The 16,814-nt window shown below is 37.7% G+C and overlaps 1 protein-coding gene across 1 annotated transcript in view; it reads left to right on the top strand.

The window, feature by feature from the left end:
• Positions 1-16,814, top strand: part of CC2D2B (coiled-coil and C2 domain containing 2B) — an 87,507-nt gene that overhangs the window by 47,907 nt on the left and 22,786 nt on the right. Inside the window, exons 22-24 of the mRNA XM_081823123.1 lie at positions 7,186-7,282; positions 8,290-8,399; positions 14,148-14,244. Of these exons, the coding sequence (XP_081679249.1) occupies positions 7,186-7,282; positions 8,290-8,399; positions 14,148-14,244 (304 nt within the window). The remainder of the gene's footprint in view (positions 1-7,185; positions 7,283-8,289; positions 8,400-14,147; positions 14,245-16,814) is intronic.

Genomic DNA, 16,814 nt, shown 5'->3' with positions numbered 1-16,814 from the left:
GAGGGGAGGAATGAAGCGGGGGAAATCGGAGGGGTGGACGAACCATGAGAGAAGATGGACTCTGAAAAACAAACTGAGGGTTCTAGAGGGGAGGGGGGTGGGAGGATGGGTTGGCCTGGTGGTGGGTATTGAGGAGGGCACGTTCTGCATGGAGCACTGGGTGTTGTGCACGAACAATGAATCATGGAACACTTCATCTGGAACTAATGATGTAATGTATGGGGATTAACATAAGAATAAAAAAAAATAATAATAAGAATAACAATAAAAAATTGTTTTATTTAAATTCAATTTAGTTAACATATAGTGTATTATTAGTTTCAGGGGTAGAATTTAGTGATTCATCAGTTGCATATAACACTTAGTGCTCATTACATCAAGTGCCCTCCTTAATGCCCATCACCCAGTTACCCCCATCCCCCCACCCACCCCCCTCTAGCAATCCTCAGTTTGTTCCCTATAATTAAGAGTCTCTATGGTTTGCCTCCCTCTGTTTTTATCTCATTTTCTTTTTCCTTCCATTCCCCTATGTTCGTCTGTTTTGTTTCTTAAATTCCACATATGAGTGATATCATATGGTATTTGTCTTTCTCTGGCTGACTTATTTCCCTTAGCATAAAACCCTCTAGTCCCATCCACATCATTGCAAATGGCAGGATTTCATTCTTTTTGATGGCCAAGTAATATTCCATATATATATATATATATATATATATATATATACACACATACATACTACTTCTTTATTCCTTCATCTGTCGATGGACATCTCAGCTCTTTCCATATTTTGACTGTTGTGGACATTGCTGCTATAGACATTGGGGGGCAGGTGCCCCTTCAAATCATTATTTTTGTATCCTTTGGATAAATACCTAGTAGGTCAATTGCTGGATTGTAGGGTAGCTCTATTTTTAAGTTTTTGAGGAGCCTCTATACTGTTTTCCAGAGTGGCTGTACCAGTTTGCATTCCCACCAACAGTGTGAGAAGGTTCCCCTTTCTTTGCATCCCCGCCAGCATCTGTTATTTCCTGACTTGTTAATTTCAGCCATTCTGACTGGTGTGAGGTGGTATCTGATTTGTATTTCCCTGATGATGAGTGATGTTGAGCATTTTTTCATGTGTCTGTTGGCCATTTGGATGTCTTCTTTGGAGAAATGTCTGTTCATGTCTTCCACCCAATTCTTGACTGGATTATTTGTGTTTTGGGTGTTGAGCTTGATGAGTTCTTTATAGATTTTGGATAGTAGCCCTTTATCTTATATGTCATTTGCAAATATCTTCTCCCATTCTTTAGGTTGTGTTTTAGTTTTGTTGATTGTTTCCTTTACTGTGCAAAAGCTTTTTATCTTGATGAAGTCTCAACAGTTCATTTTTGCCTTTGTTTCCCTTGCCTCTGGAGACGTGTCTACTAAGAAGTTCCTGTGGATGGGGCACATGGGTGGCTCAGTTGTTAAGCGTCTGCCTTTGGCTCAGGTCATGGTCCCAGGGTCCTGGGATCGAGCCCCGCATCGGGCTCCCTGCTCAGCGGGAAGCCTGCTTCTCCCTCTCCCACTCCCCCTGCTTGTGTTCCATCTCTCGCTGTATTCTCTCTGTCAAATAAATAAAATCTTTAAAAAAAAAAAAAAAAAAGAAGTTCCTGTGGCTGAGGTCAAAGAGGTTGCTGCCTGTGTTCTTCTCTAGGATTTTGATGGATTCCTGTCTCACATTTAGGTCTTTCATCCATTTTAATTTATTTTTGCATATGGTGTAAGAAAGTGGTCCAGTTTCACTCTTCTGCATGTGGCTGTCCAATTTTCCCGAAACCATTTGTTGAAGAAGCTGTCTTTTTGCCATTGGATATTCTTTCCTGCTTTGTTGAAGATTAGTTGACCATAGAGTTGTGGGTCCATTTCTGGATTCTCTCTTCTGTTCCATTGATCTGTGTGTCTGTTTTTGTGCCAGTACCATACTGTCTTGATGATGACAGCTTTGTAATAGAGCTTGAAGACCGGAATTGTGATGCCTACAGCTTTGGTTTTCTTTTTCAACATTACTTTGGCTATTTCAGGGTCTTTTCTGGTTCCAGACAAATTTTAGGATTGTTTATTCCAGCTCTGTGAAAAGTGCTGATGGTATCTTGATAGGGATTGCATTGAATGTGTAGATTGCTTTGGGTAGCATAGACATTTTAATAATATTTGTTCTTCCAGTTCATGACCATGGAATGTTTTTCCATTTATTTGTGTCTTCCTCAATTTTTTTCATAAGTGTTCTATAGTTTTCAGAGAACAGATCCTTTACATCTTTGGTTAGGTTTATTCCTAGGTATCTTATGGTTTTTGGTGCAATTGTAAATGGGATCGATTCCTTGATTTCTCTTTCTACTGCTTCATTGTTAGTGTATAGAAATGCAACAGACTTCTGTGTGTTAACTTTATATCCTGTGGGGGTGCCTGGGTGGCTCAGTCAGTTAAGCTTCTGCCTTAGGCTCGGGTCATGGTCCCGGGGTCCTGGAATCGAGCCCCATGTCAGGCTCTCTGCTCAGTGGGGAGCCTGCTTCTCTCTCTCCCTCTGCCTGCTGCTCCCGCCTGCTTGTGCACTCTCTTGCTCTCTCTCTCTCTGTCAAATAAATAAATAAATAATCTTTAAAAATTTTTTTTATATCCTGTGACTTTGCTGAATTCTTGTATCAGTTCTAACAATTTTTTGGTGGAGCCTTACAGGTTTTCTGAGTATATGTCGTCTGTGAAGAGTGAAAATTTGACTTCTTCTTTGTTGATTTGGAAGCCTTTCATTTCTTTTTGTTGTCTGATTGCTGAGGCTAGGACTTCCAGTACTATGTTGAACAACAGTGGTGAAAGTGGACATCCCTGTCGTGTTCCTTACCTTAGGGGGAAAAGCTCTCAGTTTTTCCCTGTTGAGGATGATATTAGCCGTGGGCCTTTAATAAATGGCCTTTGTGATGTTTAAGTCTGTTCCCTCTATTCCTACATTGTGGAGGGTTTTTATTAAGAAAGGATGTTGTATTTTGTCAAATGCTTTTTCTGCATTTTTCTTTCTATTGAGAGGATCATATGGTTCTTATCCTTTTATTAATGTGATGTATCACATTGATTGATTTGTGGATGTTGAACCACCCCTGCAGCCCAGGAATAATTCCCACTTGGTTGTGGTGAATAATCTTTTTAATGTACTGTTGGATCCAATTAGCTGGTATCTTGTTGAGAATTTTTGCATCCATGTTCATCAGGGATATTGGTCTGTAATTCTCCTTTTTAGTGGGGTCTTTGTCTGGTTTTGGGATCAAGGTAAGGCTGGCTTCATAGAATGAGTTTGGAAGTTTTCCTTCTATTTCTATCTTTTCAGAAGGATAGGTATTAATTCTTTTTTAAATGTTTGGTAGAATTCCCTGGGAAGCCACTGAGCCCTGGACTCTTGTTGGGAGATTTTTGATTATTGATTCAATTTCTTTGCTAGTTATGGGTCTGTTCAGGTTTTCTATTTCTTCCTGTTTCAGTTTTGGTAGTTTATATGTTTCTAGGAATTTATCCATTTCTTCCAGATTGCCTAATTTGTTGGCATATAATTGCTCATAATATCCCCTTATAATTGTTTGTATTTCTTTGGTGTTGATTGCCATGTCTTCTCTTTCATTCATGATTTTATTTATTTGGGTGTTTTCTCTTTTCTTTTTGATAAGTCTGGCTAGGGGTTTATCAATCTTGTTAATTCTTTCAAAGAAACAACTCCTAGTTTCATTGATCTGTTCTTTTTTTTTTTTTAATTTCTCTATCATTGATTTCTGCTCTTAAGTTTATTATTTCTCTTATCCTGCTGAATTTATGCTTTATTTTCTGTTCTTTTTCCAGCTCCTTTAGGTATAAGGTTGGACTGTATACTTGAGATGTTTCTTACTTCTTGAGGAAGTCCTGTATTGCTATATACTTCCCTCTTAACCATCTTTGCTACATCCCAAAGGTTTTGAACTGTTGTGTTTTCATTTGCTTCCATAAATTTTTTAAATTCTTCTTTGATTTCCTGGTTGACACATTCATTCTTTAGCAGGACGTTCGTTAACCTCCATGTATTTGTGGTCCTTCCAAATTTTTTCTTGTGGTTCACTTCAAGCTTCATAGCGTTTGGTCTGAAAATATGCATGGTATGATCTCAATCTTTTTGTTCCAGCTGAGTCCCGATCTATGTGATCTATTCTGGAGAATGTTCCATGTGTACTTGAAAAGAATGTGTATTCTGGTGCTTTAGGATGAAATGCTCTGAATATATCTGGTAAGTCCATCTGGTCCAGCGTGTCATTCAAAGCCCTTGTTTCCTTGTTGATTTTCTGCTTAGATGATCTGTCCATTGCTGTGAGTGAGGTGTTAAAGTTCCCTACTATTATTGTATTATTATCAATGAGTTTCTTTAAGTTTGTTATTCATTGGTTTATATATTTGGCTGCTCCCAAGTTAGGGGCATAAATATTTACATTTGTTAGATCTTCTTGTTGGATAGACCCCTTTATTATGATATAGTGTCCTTTTTCATCTCTTATTACAGTCTTTGCTTTAAACTCTAGTTTGTCTGATATAAGGATGGTTACTCCAGCTTTCTTTACATGTTCATTAGCATGATAAATCATTCTCCATCCCCTCACTTTCAATCTGGCGGTGTCTTTGGATCTAAAATGAGTCTCTTGTAAGCAGGATATTGATGGATCTTGTTTTTTTATCCATTCTGATACTCTGTGTCTTTTCATGGGAGCATTTAGTCCATTTACATTCAGAGTAATTATTGAAAGGTATGAATTGAGAGCCATTGTATTACCTGGAAAGTCGCTGTTCCTGTAGATTGTCTCTGTTCCTTTCTAGTCTTTGTTGCTTTTGGTCTCTCTTTCCTGCTCTAAGGGTCCCTTTTTATATTTCTTGCAGGGCTGGCTTAGTGTTCATGAATTCCTTTAGTTTTTGTTTGTCTTGGAAATTCTTTATCTCTCCTTCTATTCTGAATGACAGCCATGCTGGATAAAGTATTCTTGGCTGCATATTTTCCCGACTTAGCACATCATGGCTAAGTCGGGAAAATATGGCTATATCATGCCAGTCCTTTCTGGCCTGCCAGGTCTCTGTGGACAGGTCTGCTGCCAGCTTTATGTGTCTATGCTTTTAGGTTAAGAACTCTTGTCCCAAGTTGCTTTCAGAATTTTCTCTTCATCTTTGTAATTTGCAAGTTTCACTATAATATGTCGTGTTGTTGACCTATTTTTGTTAATTGTGAGGGGAGTTCTCTGTGCCTCTTAGACTTGAATGCTTGTTGTCTTCCCCAGATTAGGGAAGTTCTCAGCTATAATTTGTTCAAATAAACCTTCTACTCCTTTTTCCTGCTCTTCTTCTTCTGAGACTCCTATAATTGGATATTCCCTTTATGGAATCACTGAGTTCCCTAAGTTTGTCGTCGCGATCTAATAGTTTTCTTTCCTTCTTCTTTTCAGCTTCATTATTTCCCATAATTTTATCTTCTATATCACTGGTTTTCTCTTCTACTTCATTCATCCTCATTTTTATGGCTTCCACTTGGGACTGCATCTCGGTTATAGGATTTTTATTTCAATCTGACTAGATTTTAGTTCTTTTGTCTCTACAGTAAGGGATTATCTAGTGTCTTCTATGCTTTTTTCAAGCCCAGCTAGTATTCTTATAATCATTGTTTTAAATTCTAATTCAGACGTCTTACTTATATCTGTATTTATTAAATCCTTGGCTATGAGTACTACCTCCTGTCCTTTCTTTTGGGGTGAATTTCTCCATCTCGTCATTTTGTCCAGAAGAAAAAAGAAGAAAGGAAAAAAAAAAACAACAAAAACAACAACAGCCTCAACAGCAACAAAACCTAAATCCTGTGTGTGTTTTGGTCTGCTTATTAAAAGAAACAAGATCTTAAAATAAGGGAGGAAGGAAGGAAGGAAGGGAGGAAGGAAGGAAATAAAATACAGTGAAAGGAAACAAAAAATAAAAAATATAAAGTATATATAAAAATAAAAATTAACGAATTAAAGAATTGAAAAAAATAAGATAACTGAAAAAATAATTAAAAATTAAAGAATAAAAGTACAAAAGGTTCTAGATACTATTTTCCTCTAGAGCTGAAACTTTGCAGCCGTCTATGACCAGTAAACCTGGTGCCAGTGAGTTGTTTCTTCTGGTCTTCTGGGGGAATGCCTGAAGCCCTGATTCTCAAGTGGACTTGCCCTAATGGAAATGTGCCTTAGAGTGCAGGGAGGCAGGGCTTGGTGTAAGTGGCTCTGGACTCCACTAGGTGGCGCTGTTCTGCTCCCTGAGGGCTTTCAGCGCTGATGGGTCGAATGAATATGGTGGCCCCTCGCTCTCTAGCCCTGGAGCTGAAAATTCGTGGCCCCCCGCTCTTCAGTGAGCCCTCACAAAAGAGAAATCAATCACACTTGTCTCCGTGGTTTCCGTCAGAACTCTGTGTTCACCCTGCCTGTGTCCAAGGTTTTTTAGCTCAGGCATGTGACTGAGTTTCAAAACTCCAAATTTTAGGGAGTCCTATGGGGCAGACCCATGATGTTCCTCCCAGGGAGTGTCTCACCACGCTTCTGCCTTTTGTTGGACCCCTCCCAGCAAAGTGGTCCCACGACCATGCCACAGTTCTCAGTTTATGGCAAGACAGAGCAGAAAGCCAGCATCTACACTCGGTGTTCTTGGCCAGCTTCCACGCTCCTATGTCTGGGAACAGTGCATCACTTAGGTGCCACCCATTCTTCTTGTGTCACAGGGGATCCTCAGAACACAGTGTCACACCTGGGATTCTGTCCCACTTCACCACCTGAGCACCTTCAAGCCAGGCACAGCCCCCACTATAGCAGACTTCTAAAACTTCCGATTTTGCACTCTGCTGCTTATAATACTTTGCAGTGGCCTCCTAAAACAGGCTCCCTCCCCACCACCATATCCTCAGTTCTATCACACCAGATTCAAGGCTCCGCACCTGCTACCTTCCAAAAGGTGGTGGCTTTTCTACTTGTAGACTTGCCATCCAGTTGATTTCTCAAGTGCTCAGAATGATTTGATAACTATCTAGTTGTATTCGAGGGATGAGACAAACTTAGGGTCCCCCTACTCCTCGGCCATCTTAATTCCTCCTCTCTGTTACAATTATCTGAAGTGTATATCTCTATATTGTTTTTCCTGAAGAGCCTTGGATCTGCCTACCAATTTGAAATCATCAATATCTCACCTCAGACATAAAGAAACAATCGAATCAGTAGCTTCAGATGAAATCTTAAATGAAGTAAGTATTTAACACTTCTATAAAGTGCAATTTTGATTATGTTTGCCCTGAATTACAACTGGCTCCTAATTGGTCTCTCCATCTCCAGAGTCTTAAGCTTCCAGTTGATTTTCTATAACACAATGAAGGTATTCTTTTTTTTTTTTTTAAGATTTTATTTATTTATTTGAGATAGAGAGAGTGAGATAGAGTGCATGAGCAGGGGTAGGGTCAGAGGGAGAAGCAGACTCCCCACTGAGCAGGGAGTCCGATGCGGGACTCAATCCCGGGACTCCAGGATCATGACCTGAGCCGAAGGCAGTCGCCTAACCAACTGAGCCACCCAGGCGCCCCTGAAGGTATTCTTTATAAGATGTAATCCTAACCAATTCATTCCCTGCTCCTCTGTTCTCAGGGCATAAGAATAAGGTACAAGCTCTTTTAGGATGCTTACAAAAATCTATGATGATCTGGCCCTTACCTACCAATCAGCCACATCTCTCTCCCCCTCAAGACAGTATCATATCAAACCTCTACTTTTAGAAGGCCTCTTTCCCTTTCCTTTGTCTGGAATGGCCTCCACACAGTTCCATGTTATTGGCCACATGAAACTTACTGCTTAATATTTCAAAGCTCAAGGTCAATCAATGTTTTCTCTCTGAAACTCTCCTTGTCCTTACTCCAGAAAATCATTGGCTCTCCTGAGTAACTATTATACCTTGAATATATTTCTTTTCTTTTTTACATTTCGTTGCAATTATATGTTTACCTGTTTATTTTCCCCTGGTAGACTTTAAAGTCTTTAAGGGTCAGTTCCATTTATCTTTTGATCCTAGAAAAGTATCTGATATTGAGTAGGACCAATAAATGTTTATTAAATGAGTGAACGAATAATAGCTGTTTGAAAAACTAGAAAAAGTAAGCCATCCAGTTGTCAGCCAGTAAACAAGTAATTTCCTGGCCTTCTACCTTTCATCAACTATATGAGATAGCACAAAAATCTAGTCAGTATTTATTATGTGTTTCAGGATACTGTACAACCTTTCGTGGAAGTTTCTTTTCAACACACTGTATACCAAACCAGTACAGCAAGTGGATCTCATCCATGCTGGAATGAAGAAATTAAAGTAGATTTTATGTAAGTTGGAATCTATCTTTCCTCAGCTTCTAAAAATAGATCAATAACACAGTTGTTTTCTTGAGCCATTGCTTGAAATTAACGATTGAGATAGGCTTTATTTTTTAAGCTTTTAAATTATGAAATTGTTCTTACATAGGTATTGATATATATAATGTATATGCAAATATAAGTTCTGAGGAAAAGTAATAATATGAATACCTGTGTATCTACCATCCAGCTTAAAAAATAGAATATTACCATTACTTTCAAAGGCCAATACCTAGCTGTCACTAAGCCAGTACCTAATTATATTCCCTTTCTTTCCCCCAGTGGTAGCAACCACTAATTTGTGTTTAACATTCCCTCTATGATTTTATATCATAAGTATTTATCCCTAACCATGTATTATTCACTTGTGGATGTTTCAACTTTGTATAAATTGAATCATCTTTTGCAATCTTGTTTATTTACTCTTAATTATTTTGAGAGATTCATCTGTGTTCCTACTCATAACTTTCTTCCCTCCCATCCTTCCTCCCTTTTTTTCTTTCCTACTTTCCTACCTTTTCTCCCCTCTTCCTCCTTTCTTTCCTTCTTTTATTTTCACTTCTGTATAGTATTCTTCTACTGGACTAAAATGCCGTAATTATACGACATTTTACTAAAATGCTGTAACTTTTTCCTGTTGATGTCCATTTGGCTTATTTTAACCTTTTGTTATTGCAAATAACGTTGCTCTGGACATTCTTGTACTTTCTTCTGGAGCACACATGCAAGAGTTTGTTTTTAAGACAGTAGCTCTCAAACTTTTTTGTACATTAGAATCACTTATATGGCTTCTTAAAACATTGCTGGGCCCACCTTCATAGTTTCTAATTCACTAGGTCTGGGGTAGGTCTTGATAATTCCATTTCTCACAAGTTCCCAGGTGTTACTGATGCTACTTAGTCAGGGGATACTTTGAGAACCTCTGCTCTAGGATATATGTCCAGGAGTAGAATTGCTGGGTTGTAATTGAATTCAGCTTCAATTTTACTAGATAATACCAAACTGTTTTCTAGTGACTGTACCAATATGCACTCCCAACACAATATATATTGTGCCATATCTTCAATAATATTTTGTATTTTTAAAATTATTTTTTCTAATATGATAGATCTAAAATGATATTCTTATTGTGGTTTAATTTACCTTCCCTGATTTCTAATGAGATTGAGTTTTTTCTCATTTAAAAAAACTGATAGGGGCACCTGGGTGGCTCAGTCGGCTAAGCATCTGACTTCGGCTTGGGTCATGATCCCAGGGTCCTGGGATCAAGTCCTGCATCAGGCTCCTTGCTCAGCAGGGAGCCTGCTTCTCCCTCTCCCTTTGCCTGCTGCTCCCCCTGCTTGTATTCTCTCTCTGTTAAATAAATAAATAAAATCTTTAAAAAAATAATAAAAAAATTGGTAGATTTTATTTTTTAGAACAGTTTTAGTCTCACAGTAAATTGAGTAGAAAGTATAGAGAGTTCTTATGTCTTTCTCACAATACACACACACAGCCTCCCTCAGCATCAGTGTGGTATGTTTGTTACAATCCATGAACCAATGTTGATGCATCATTATCAACCATTACTTCAGAGTTCACTCTCATGTTATACATTTTATGGGTTTTGACAAATGTATAATGACATGTACCCACCACTATATCATACAGCATTGTTTTACTGACCTAAAAATAGTCTCTGCTTCATCTATTTATCCCTTCATCCTTCCCCTGGGACCTAGCAACCACTGATGTTTTTATTGTCTCCATGGTTTTCCCTTTTCCAGAATGTCATTGCATTAATCATGGTTTTCCAGAGAAACAGAATCAATAGTGTGTGTGTGTGTGTGTGTGTGTGTCTGTCTGTCTTTGTGTATGTATCTTTGTGTCTTGTCTTTCTCTCTCTCTTACCCTTTAGAATATGGGTAGGCCTCATCTAATCAGTTGAAGGCTTAATGGAAAAAAGACTTACCTCCCCCCAGGAAGACTTGAACAGCAACTCTTCCCTGGGCCTCCAGCCTGCTGGTCTACCTGGCAGGTTTTGGACTTGGCTGCCTCATAATCACGTGAGCTAGTACTACAGAGGGTAATTTGCTTTACTCAGGTCTACTCATTTTTTGTTAACTTGGAAAGAACACTTAACATGATATCTACCCTATTAATAGATTTTAAAGTGTGCAGTATATCATTGTTGGCTATAGGTACAATGTTACACAGCAGACCTCTAGAGCTTATTCATCTTGCTTAACTGAAACTTTATGCCTGTTGATGAGAAACTCCCCATTTCCCTTTTTCCAGCCCCTGGCAACTAATATTCCATTCTTTGATTTAATGAATTTGACTAATTTAGATGTCTCATGTAAGTGGAATTATGCAGTATTTGTCTTTCTGTGACTGGCTTATTGGTTTATTTAACTTGGCATAATGTCTTCAAGGTTCATCTGTGTTGTCACATACTGCAGAATTTTCTTATTTTGTAAGGGTAAATAGAATTTATTTCATTGTATGTATATACCACATTATCTTTATCCATTCATCTGTCAACAGGCATTTAAGATGTTCCATCTTGACTATTGTGAATAGTGCTACCAATGAACATAGGACTACTAACATCTCTTTGAGATCCTGATTCAATTCTTTTGGATAGATTCCCAGAAATAGGATTGCCAGATCAGATGGTAAATCTGTTTTTAATTTTTTGAGGAACCTCCATACTGTTTTCCATAGCAGCTGCACTATTTTGCATTCCTGCCAACAGTGTACAAGGATTCCAGTTTTCCACACCTTTACTAACACTTTTCATCTTTTGTTTTTTTGGTAATAGTCATTCTGACAGGTGTGAGGTGGTACCTCACCGTTGTTTTGATTTGCCTTTCCCTGATAATTAGTGAGCATTTTTTTATTAGTTAGCAATTATTGAGCATTTTTAAAAAAGATTTTATTAAGTAATCTCTGTACTCAACGTGGAGCTCAAACTTACAACCCCAAGATCAAGAGTCACGTGCTCTACTGAATGAGCCAGCCAGGGGCCTAGAACATTTTTTCAAATACATGTCAGTCATTGTAGATCTTCTTTGGAAAATGTCTATACAAGTTTCAGCATATTTTAAAAATTGGGTTGTTAACTTTTTTACTATTGAATGCTGTATGAGTTCCTCGTATATTTTGGAGATTAGCCCTTTATAATATATATGGTTTGCAAAAATTTGCTCTCATTCCATAGGCTTCCCTTTCACTCTGTTGATTGTTTGCTATGCAGAAGATTTAGAGTTTGATATAGTTCTACTTGTTATTTTTGCTTTTGTTGCCCATGCTTTGGTGTCATATCTGTGAAATGAAATCATTGCCACAACCTCTCCCATGAAGCTTTTCCCTTGTGTTTTCTTCTAGGAGCTATATAGTTTCGGGTCTTACTTACATTTTAAGTCTTTAGTCCATTTTGAATTGATTTTTGTGTATGGTGTAAAATAAGGGTCGATGTGAATATTTTTGCATGTTGATAGTTTTACCGACACCATTTGTTGAAGAGACTATTCCTTCCACGTTGTATATGCTTGACATCCTTGTCAAAGACCAGTTGTCCTGATGTAGATGCAGGGATTTATCTAGGCTCTCTATTCTATACCATTGGTCTACATGTCTATCTTTATCCCAGTACCATCCTATTTTGATTACTGTAGCTTTGTAATATATTTTGAAATCAGGAAATTGGATGCCTCCAGCTTTGTTCTTCTTTCTCAAGATTTGTATTTGATACTATAGCTGTATAAATAGGTTTTTGTTATTGGAAATAAAGTACGTTGATCAAGACAAATTTGAAACCTAGAACTTAAAATTGTTCTCTAAACTCAATTAGCCATTTCCAGTTATCACTTCCTAAGTATCTTTAGCTCTCCCTGGTGTGAAAGAATATAAATAACTGTCAACCACATCCATTATCAAAGTCCTTTCTCTTGTCCTGGTGTCCTTTCCCCTTCTCCTGCCAATCTTGTTCAGCTCCCTCAAGTTCTGCAGATCATGTGGTTCCTATTTGCATTATTCTTTGATGGTGTCTCTCTATTAAATAAATGGATTTAGGAGAACACAAAATAGTTGATAAGATAAATAAACTTATAAGTGAACTAAAGAGAAGGAGGCTGTAGAGTATTTGCATTCTCGCAGTTATAGCAGCAAGATACGCCAAGAACACATTTAGAGTACAACCAAGTAGATCAGAGGGTTCAGCTAAGGCACACCATTCAGTACCACTTTTGGTTCCCTGAGATTCAAGAGTTCTATTCCCTTCTCCACATGACATTTTAGTGAATGAAAACCACATGCAAATGGGATAGAGAGTAATAATAAATAAATAGTATATAGTAATTAGCCTCGTGAGCTCTACTTTGGAGGAGAAATTGTGGTGAAATTTGAATAAGGTTTTAGTAGAATACAAAATGCAAGATGATGCAGGACTTGAGAGATTTAAGAGACATTCTAAGTTGACACACACAAAAATGTCTGGAGGATGACAGTTATCATTTCTCCTGCCAGCATAGTGTTGTAAGTATTCATTGCCTCCTCTGTCTTGTCTTAAGCCTTTTGCAACACGAAGGGGAACTCTTGAAGAACAGGGTAGGGAAGTTAGCTTATCACTTAAAAATATAAGGAAACTTCAACTTAAAATTGTTCTCTAATCTCAGCTAACATTTTTCAGTTGCCACTGACTGTAGGTCTCAAAAGTTATACAAACTTTTGGAGATCCTTTGAAATAGTAGTTGCTTCCTTAGCAACAAGCTTTAATAAGTAATATCAATGGCAGTTGGTATAGTGAAAAGCGCCTGGCCTTTTGAGTCAGCCAGAATTGAGTTCACATACAGCTCTGTCATTTGCTGGTGGCATTACCTTAAGCAAGTTATTTAACTTCTCTGAGCTGTTAGAAGTTTGATCAAGGTTCAAGGTTCCATGCACAAGCTGGAGCTAAGAGTGAAGCAAGTTCTAGGCTTGTGGTATACTACACTATCCTTTCAGCTACCTCCAAAAACGTATCCAATCAAGTAAGCCATCAACAGACAGCTTGCAAAATGCATTCCACTATTCCAATTTCTAGTTGGAGAAAATAAATGTGGGAAAGAGAATAAGTTCTGTGGTTAAACAGTCATCTCTTAGCTGAGAGCAAAAGAGCAGTTTAACTACATATGGGAACTAGCAGAAAGTAGCAGAGTTTAAGGTATTTGGAAAATCTTTTTTATTTATTTATTTATTTATTTATTTTTTAAAGATTTTATTTATTTATTTGAGACAGAGAGAATGAGAGAGAGAGAGCACATGAGAGGGGGGAGGGTCAGAGGCAGAAGCAGGCTCCCCGCCGAGCAGGGAGCCCGATGCGGGACTCAATCCAGGGACTCCAGGATCATGACCTGAGCCGAAGGCAGTCGCTTAACCAACTGAGCCACCCAGGCGCCCTGGAAAATCTTAATATGCCATACTTTGGATAATTTGTTTGCAATGGATGGCTGTAGTGAAAGTCTTTCTGCTTGAAATTTAAACATTCTTATTTTCATGCAAATTACTTTAAGAGAGATATAAGATAATTTACAAAGCACATACCGGCTTTAGTGAAAGATAACACTCATCTGCAAAACACATAGCTTTTTCTTAGCTTATAGTTTATAAAAGAAAAGAACAGATAATTTTATGGTTCTTTATGTACAATACTCTTATAAAATAAGTTAAGCATTTACATGTTTTTCTTATTTACAGCTCACCAGGACATGACTATAGCTTCTCAAGCTTATCTAAAATAAAAGATAATATATATATCAACATTTTTGATGAAATGATTATTGAAAAACATGAGGTAAATTAGAATAATTATAATGTTGAACTGATTCTAAAGTCAAACTGAATGAAATCTAGTAACATATTTGTAAATTTGCTTTTATTTTTTTATTCATTTTTTTATTATGTTATGTTAATCACCATACATTGCATCATTAGTTTTTGATGTAGTGTTCCATGATTCATTGTTTGCGTATAACACCCAGTGCTCCATTCAGTACGTGCCCTCTTTAATACCCATCACCAGGCTAACCCATCCCCCCATCCCCCTCTGCTCTAGAACCCTCAGTTTGTTTCTCAGAGTCCATAGTCTCTCATGGTTCATCTCCCCCTCCGATTTCCCCCCCTTCATTTTCCCCTTCCTACTATCTTCTTTTTTTTTTAACATGTAATGTATTATTTGTTTCAGAGGTTCAGGTCTGTGATTCAACAGTCTTACACAATTCACAGAGCTCACCATAATGAGGAATTCTTAATCTCAGGAAAAAAACTAAGGGTTGCTAGAGTGATGGGGGGTGGGAGGGAAGGGGTGGCTGGATGATAGACATTGGGGAGGGTATGTGCTAGGGTAAATTTGCTTTTAGATGCAATGTCTATTTCCAGCATTTTCTAAAAAGGATTTGGGGTAACTTGAAATAAAATCAGACATGTGACAAGTCAGTTAAAAAATAACAGAGATCATAAACCACGTATAGGAGGAGGAGGGGTAAATATACCAAGAATTTGGGACAAGTAGGTTTCTACAATTAAACATAACATTTAAATGTGAGCTCCCTGGTAGCCAAGATAAATGAAACAAAATGAAAATGGGTTATATATTTCTCACTGTCTGATCCTAGAAGATACACCACTTCTGCAGAAGACACCGAATTATTCATAGGATTAAAACCCAGTTCTGTTGAATCAGATTTTATTTATTTATTTATTTATTTATTTATTTATTTATTTATTTGAGAGAGAGAGCACACACATGTGCATGTGCATGAGCAGGGGGAGGTAGAGAGGGTGGGATCCCAGACACACATTCTTATTAAAACGTTTTCTATCAATTCTTCATAAAGGCTGAAGGTAAAAATATTGAAGAGTAATTTGGTGATGGTTCTTCTTTTTTTTTTAAGATTTTATTTATTTATTTGACAGCGAGAGCGCACAAGAGGAGAGAGCAGTAGAGGGAAGAGGGAGAAGCAGAGGGAGAGGGAGAGGCAGGCTCTCTGCTGAGCAGGGTTCATGACCTGTTTCTTAAATTCCACATCAGTGAGATCATATGATAATCATATGACGAAGGCAGGTGCTTAACGGACTGAGCCACCCAGGCGTCCCAGTGATGGCTATTCTCCAAGGAGTTAAACTGAGTAGTTTCTGAATATCTAAACTAATAATGTGTAGAACTTGGGAAACCCAAAAGAATGCCTAACCGACTTTCTCTCTCAGAAGTGAATTATCTCAGTGATTAGTTTGACCAGAATTGAATAGTAATTGATTAATAGTTCAATTCTTTTAAGTGCTTATGTTGTTAGTGAATGGAATCCACATGCTTCAGGTATCAGACATCTGTGACAACATTGGCATGCTCTTTAGCAAAGGAAAGGGCCTGGCCTATATTCTTGCCTTCATCTCATGCACTGGGTTACAAGGTAACTATAGGCCCAAACATTCCATTTTTTCATAAAAGACCAGACCTAGGATGAGCCCCAAGTTGACCACCCGGTTGAAAGAAGGTTTTAGTTTATCATCGATCACTATTCTTTAGAAAACAATTTCTTTCCATGCCTCGATTTTCCTCTTTTCCCTGTGTATTTTTTCTTCCTGCTATCAACTGTTTCTTACTTCCTGTGGGTCTCCCCTTCGTTAGCAGGAAGCTGAGGACTCGAAGTCTCACAGACGTGGCGTGGCCTATTTTTAGCACTGGGGGTGAAAGAGCTGGGCTGAGATGAATTTGGAATCAATCTCTCTCTCATAGTAGTAGTAATATTTTGAGACCATGAATTTATCTCTAAAATATCTTAGACTAGATCTTTTATATTAGATTATTTTTATTTTGTGTTATTTTCTATGTATTTTTATTACGTTTATCTTTCTTGACCTACAAGGTATTTAATATTATGTTTTTATATTTTCAAATGTTTGAGTGACTCTAGTGTAAAGTTTTGATTTTAAATTCTAGTTTTAGGGGCCCTGGGTGGGTTAAGTGTCTGCCTTCAGCCCAGGTCATGATCCTGGGGTCCTGGAATTGAACCCTGGGTTGGGGGCTCCCTGCTCAGCAGGGAGTCTGCTTCTCCCTCTCCCTCTGCCACTCCGCCTGCTTGTGCTCTCACTCTTTCTCTCAAATAAATAAATAAAATCTTAAAAAAATAAATTCTAGTTTTATTGCATTTGTAGCCAAAGTGCTTTGTGAATTTTTAATAATTGGTACTATGATTTTTGAAAAACATAACTCTTTAAAACATTTTATTTTTGAAGATTAATTTTAATTATATGCTTTTTCTAGAGTTTACAGACCACTTCAGATAAGTTTAGATTATTCAGATGCAAGAGACTCAACTCCAGGTTTCTTAATTAAATTTGTATTGACAAACTTATTCTGGCAAA

Source organism: Leptonychotes weddellii, chromosome 6 (assembly GCF_054177405.1).
Source record: "Leptonychotes weddellii isolate Sample4059 chromosome 6, ASM5417740v2, whole genome shotgun sequence".
Taxonomy (NCBI): domain Eukaryota; kingdom Metazoa; phylum Chordata; class Mammalia; order Carnivora; family Phocidae; genus Leptonychotes; species Leptonychotes weddellii.
This window is presented reverse-complemented; position numbering and strand designations above follow the sequence as displayed.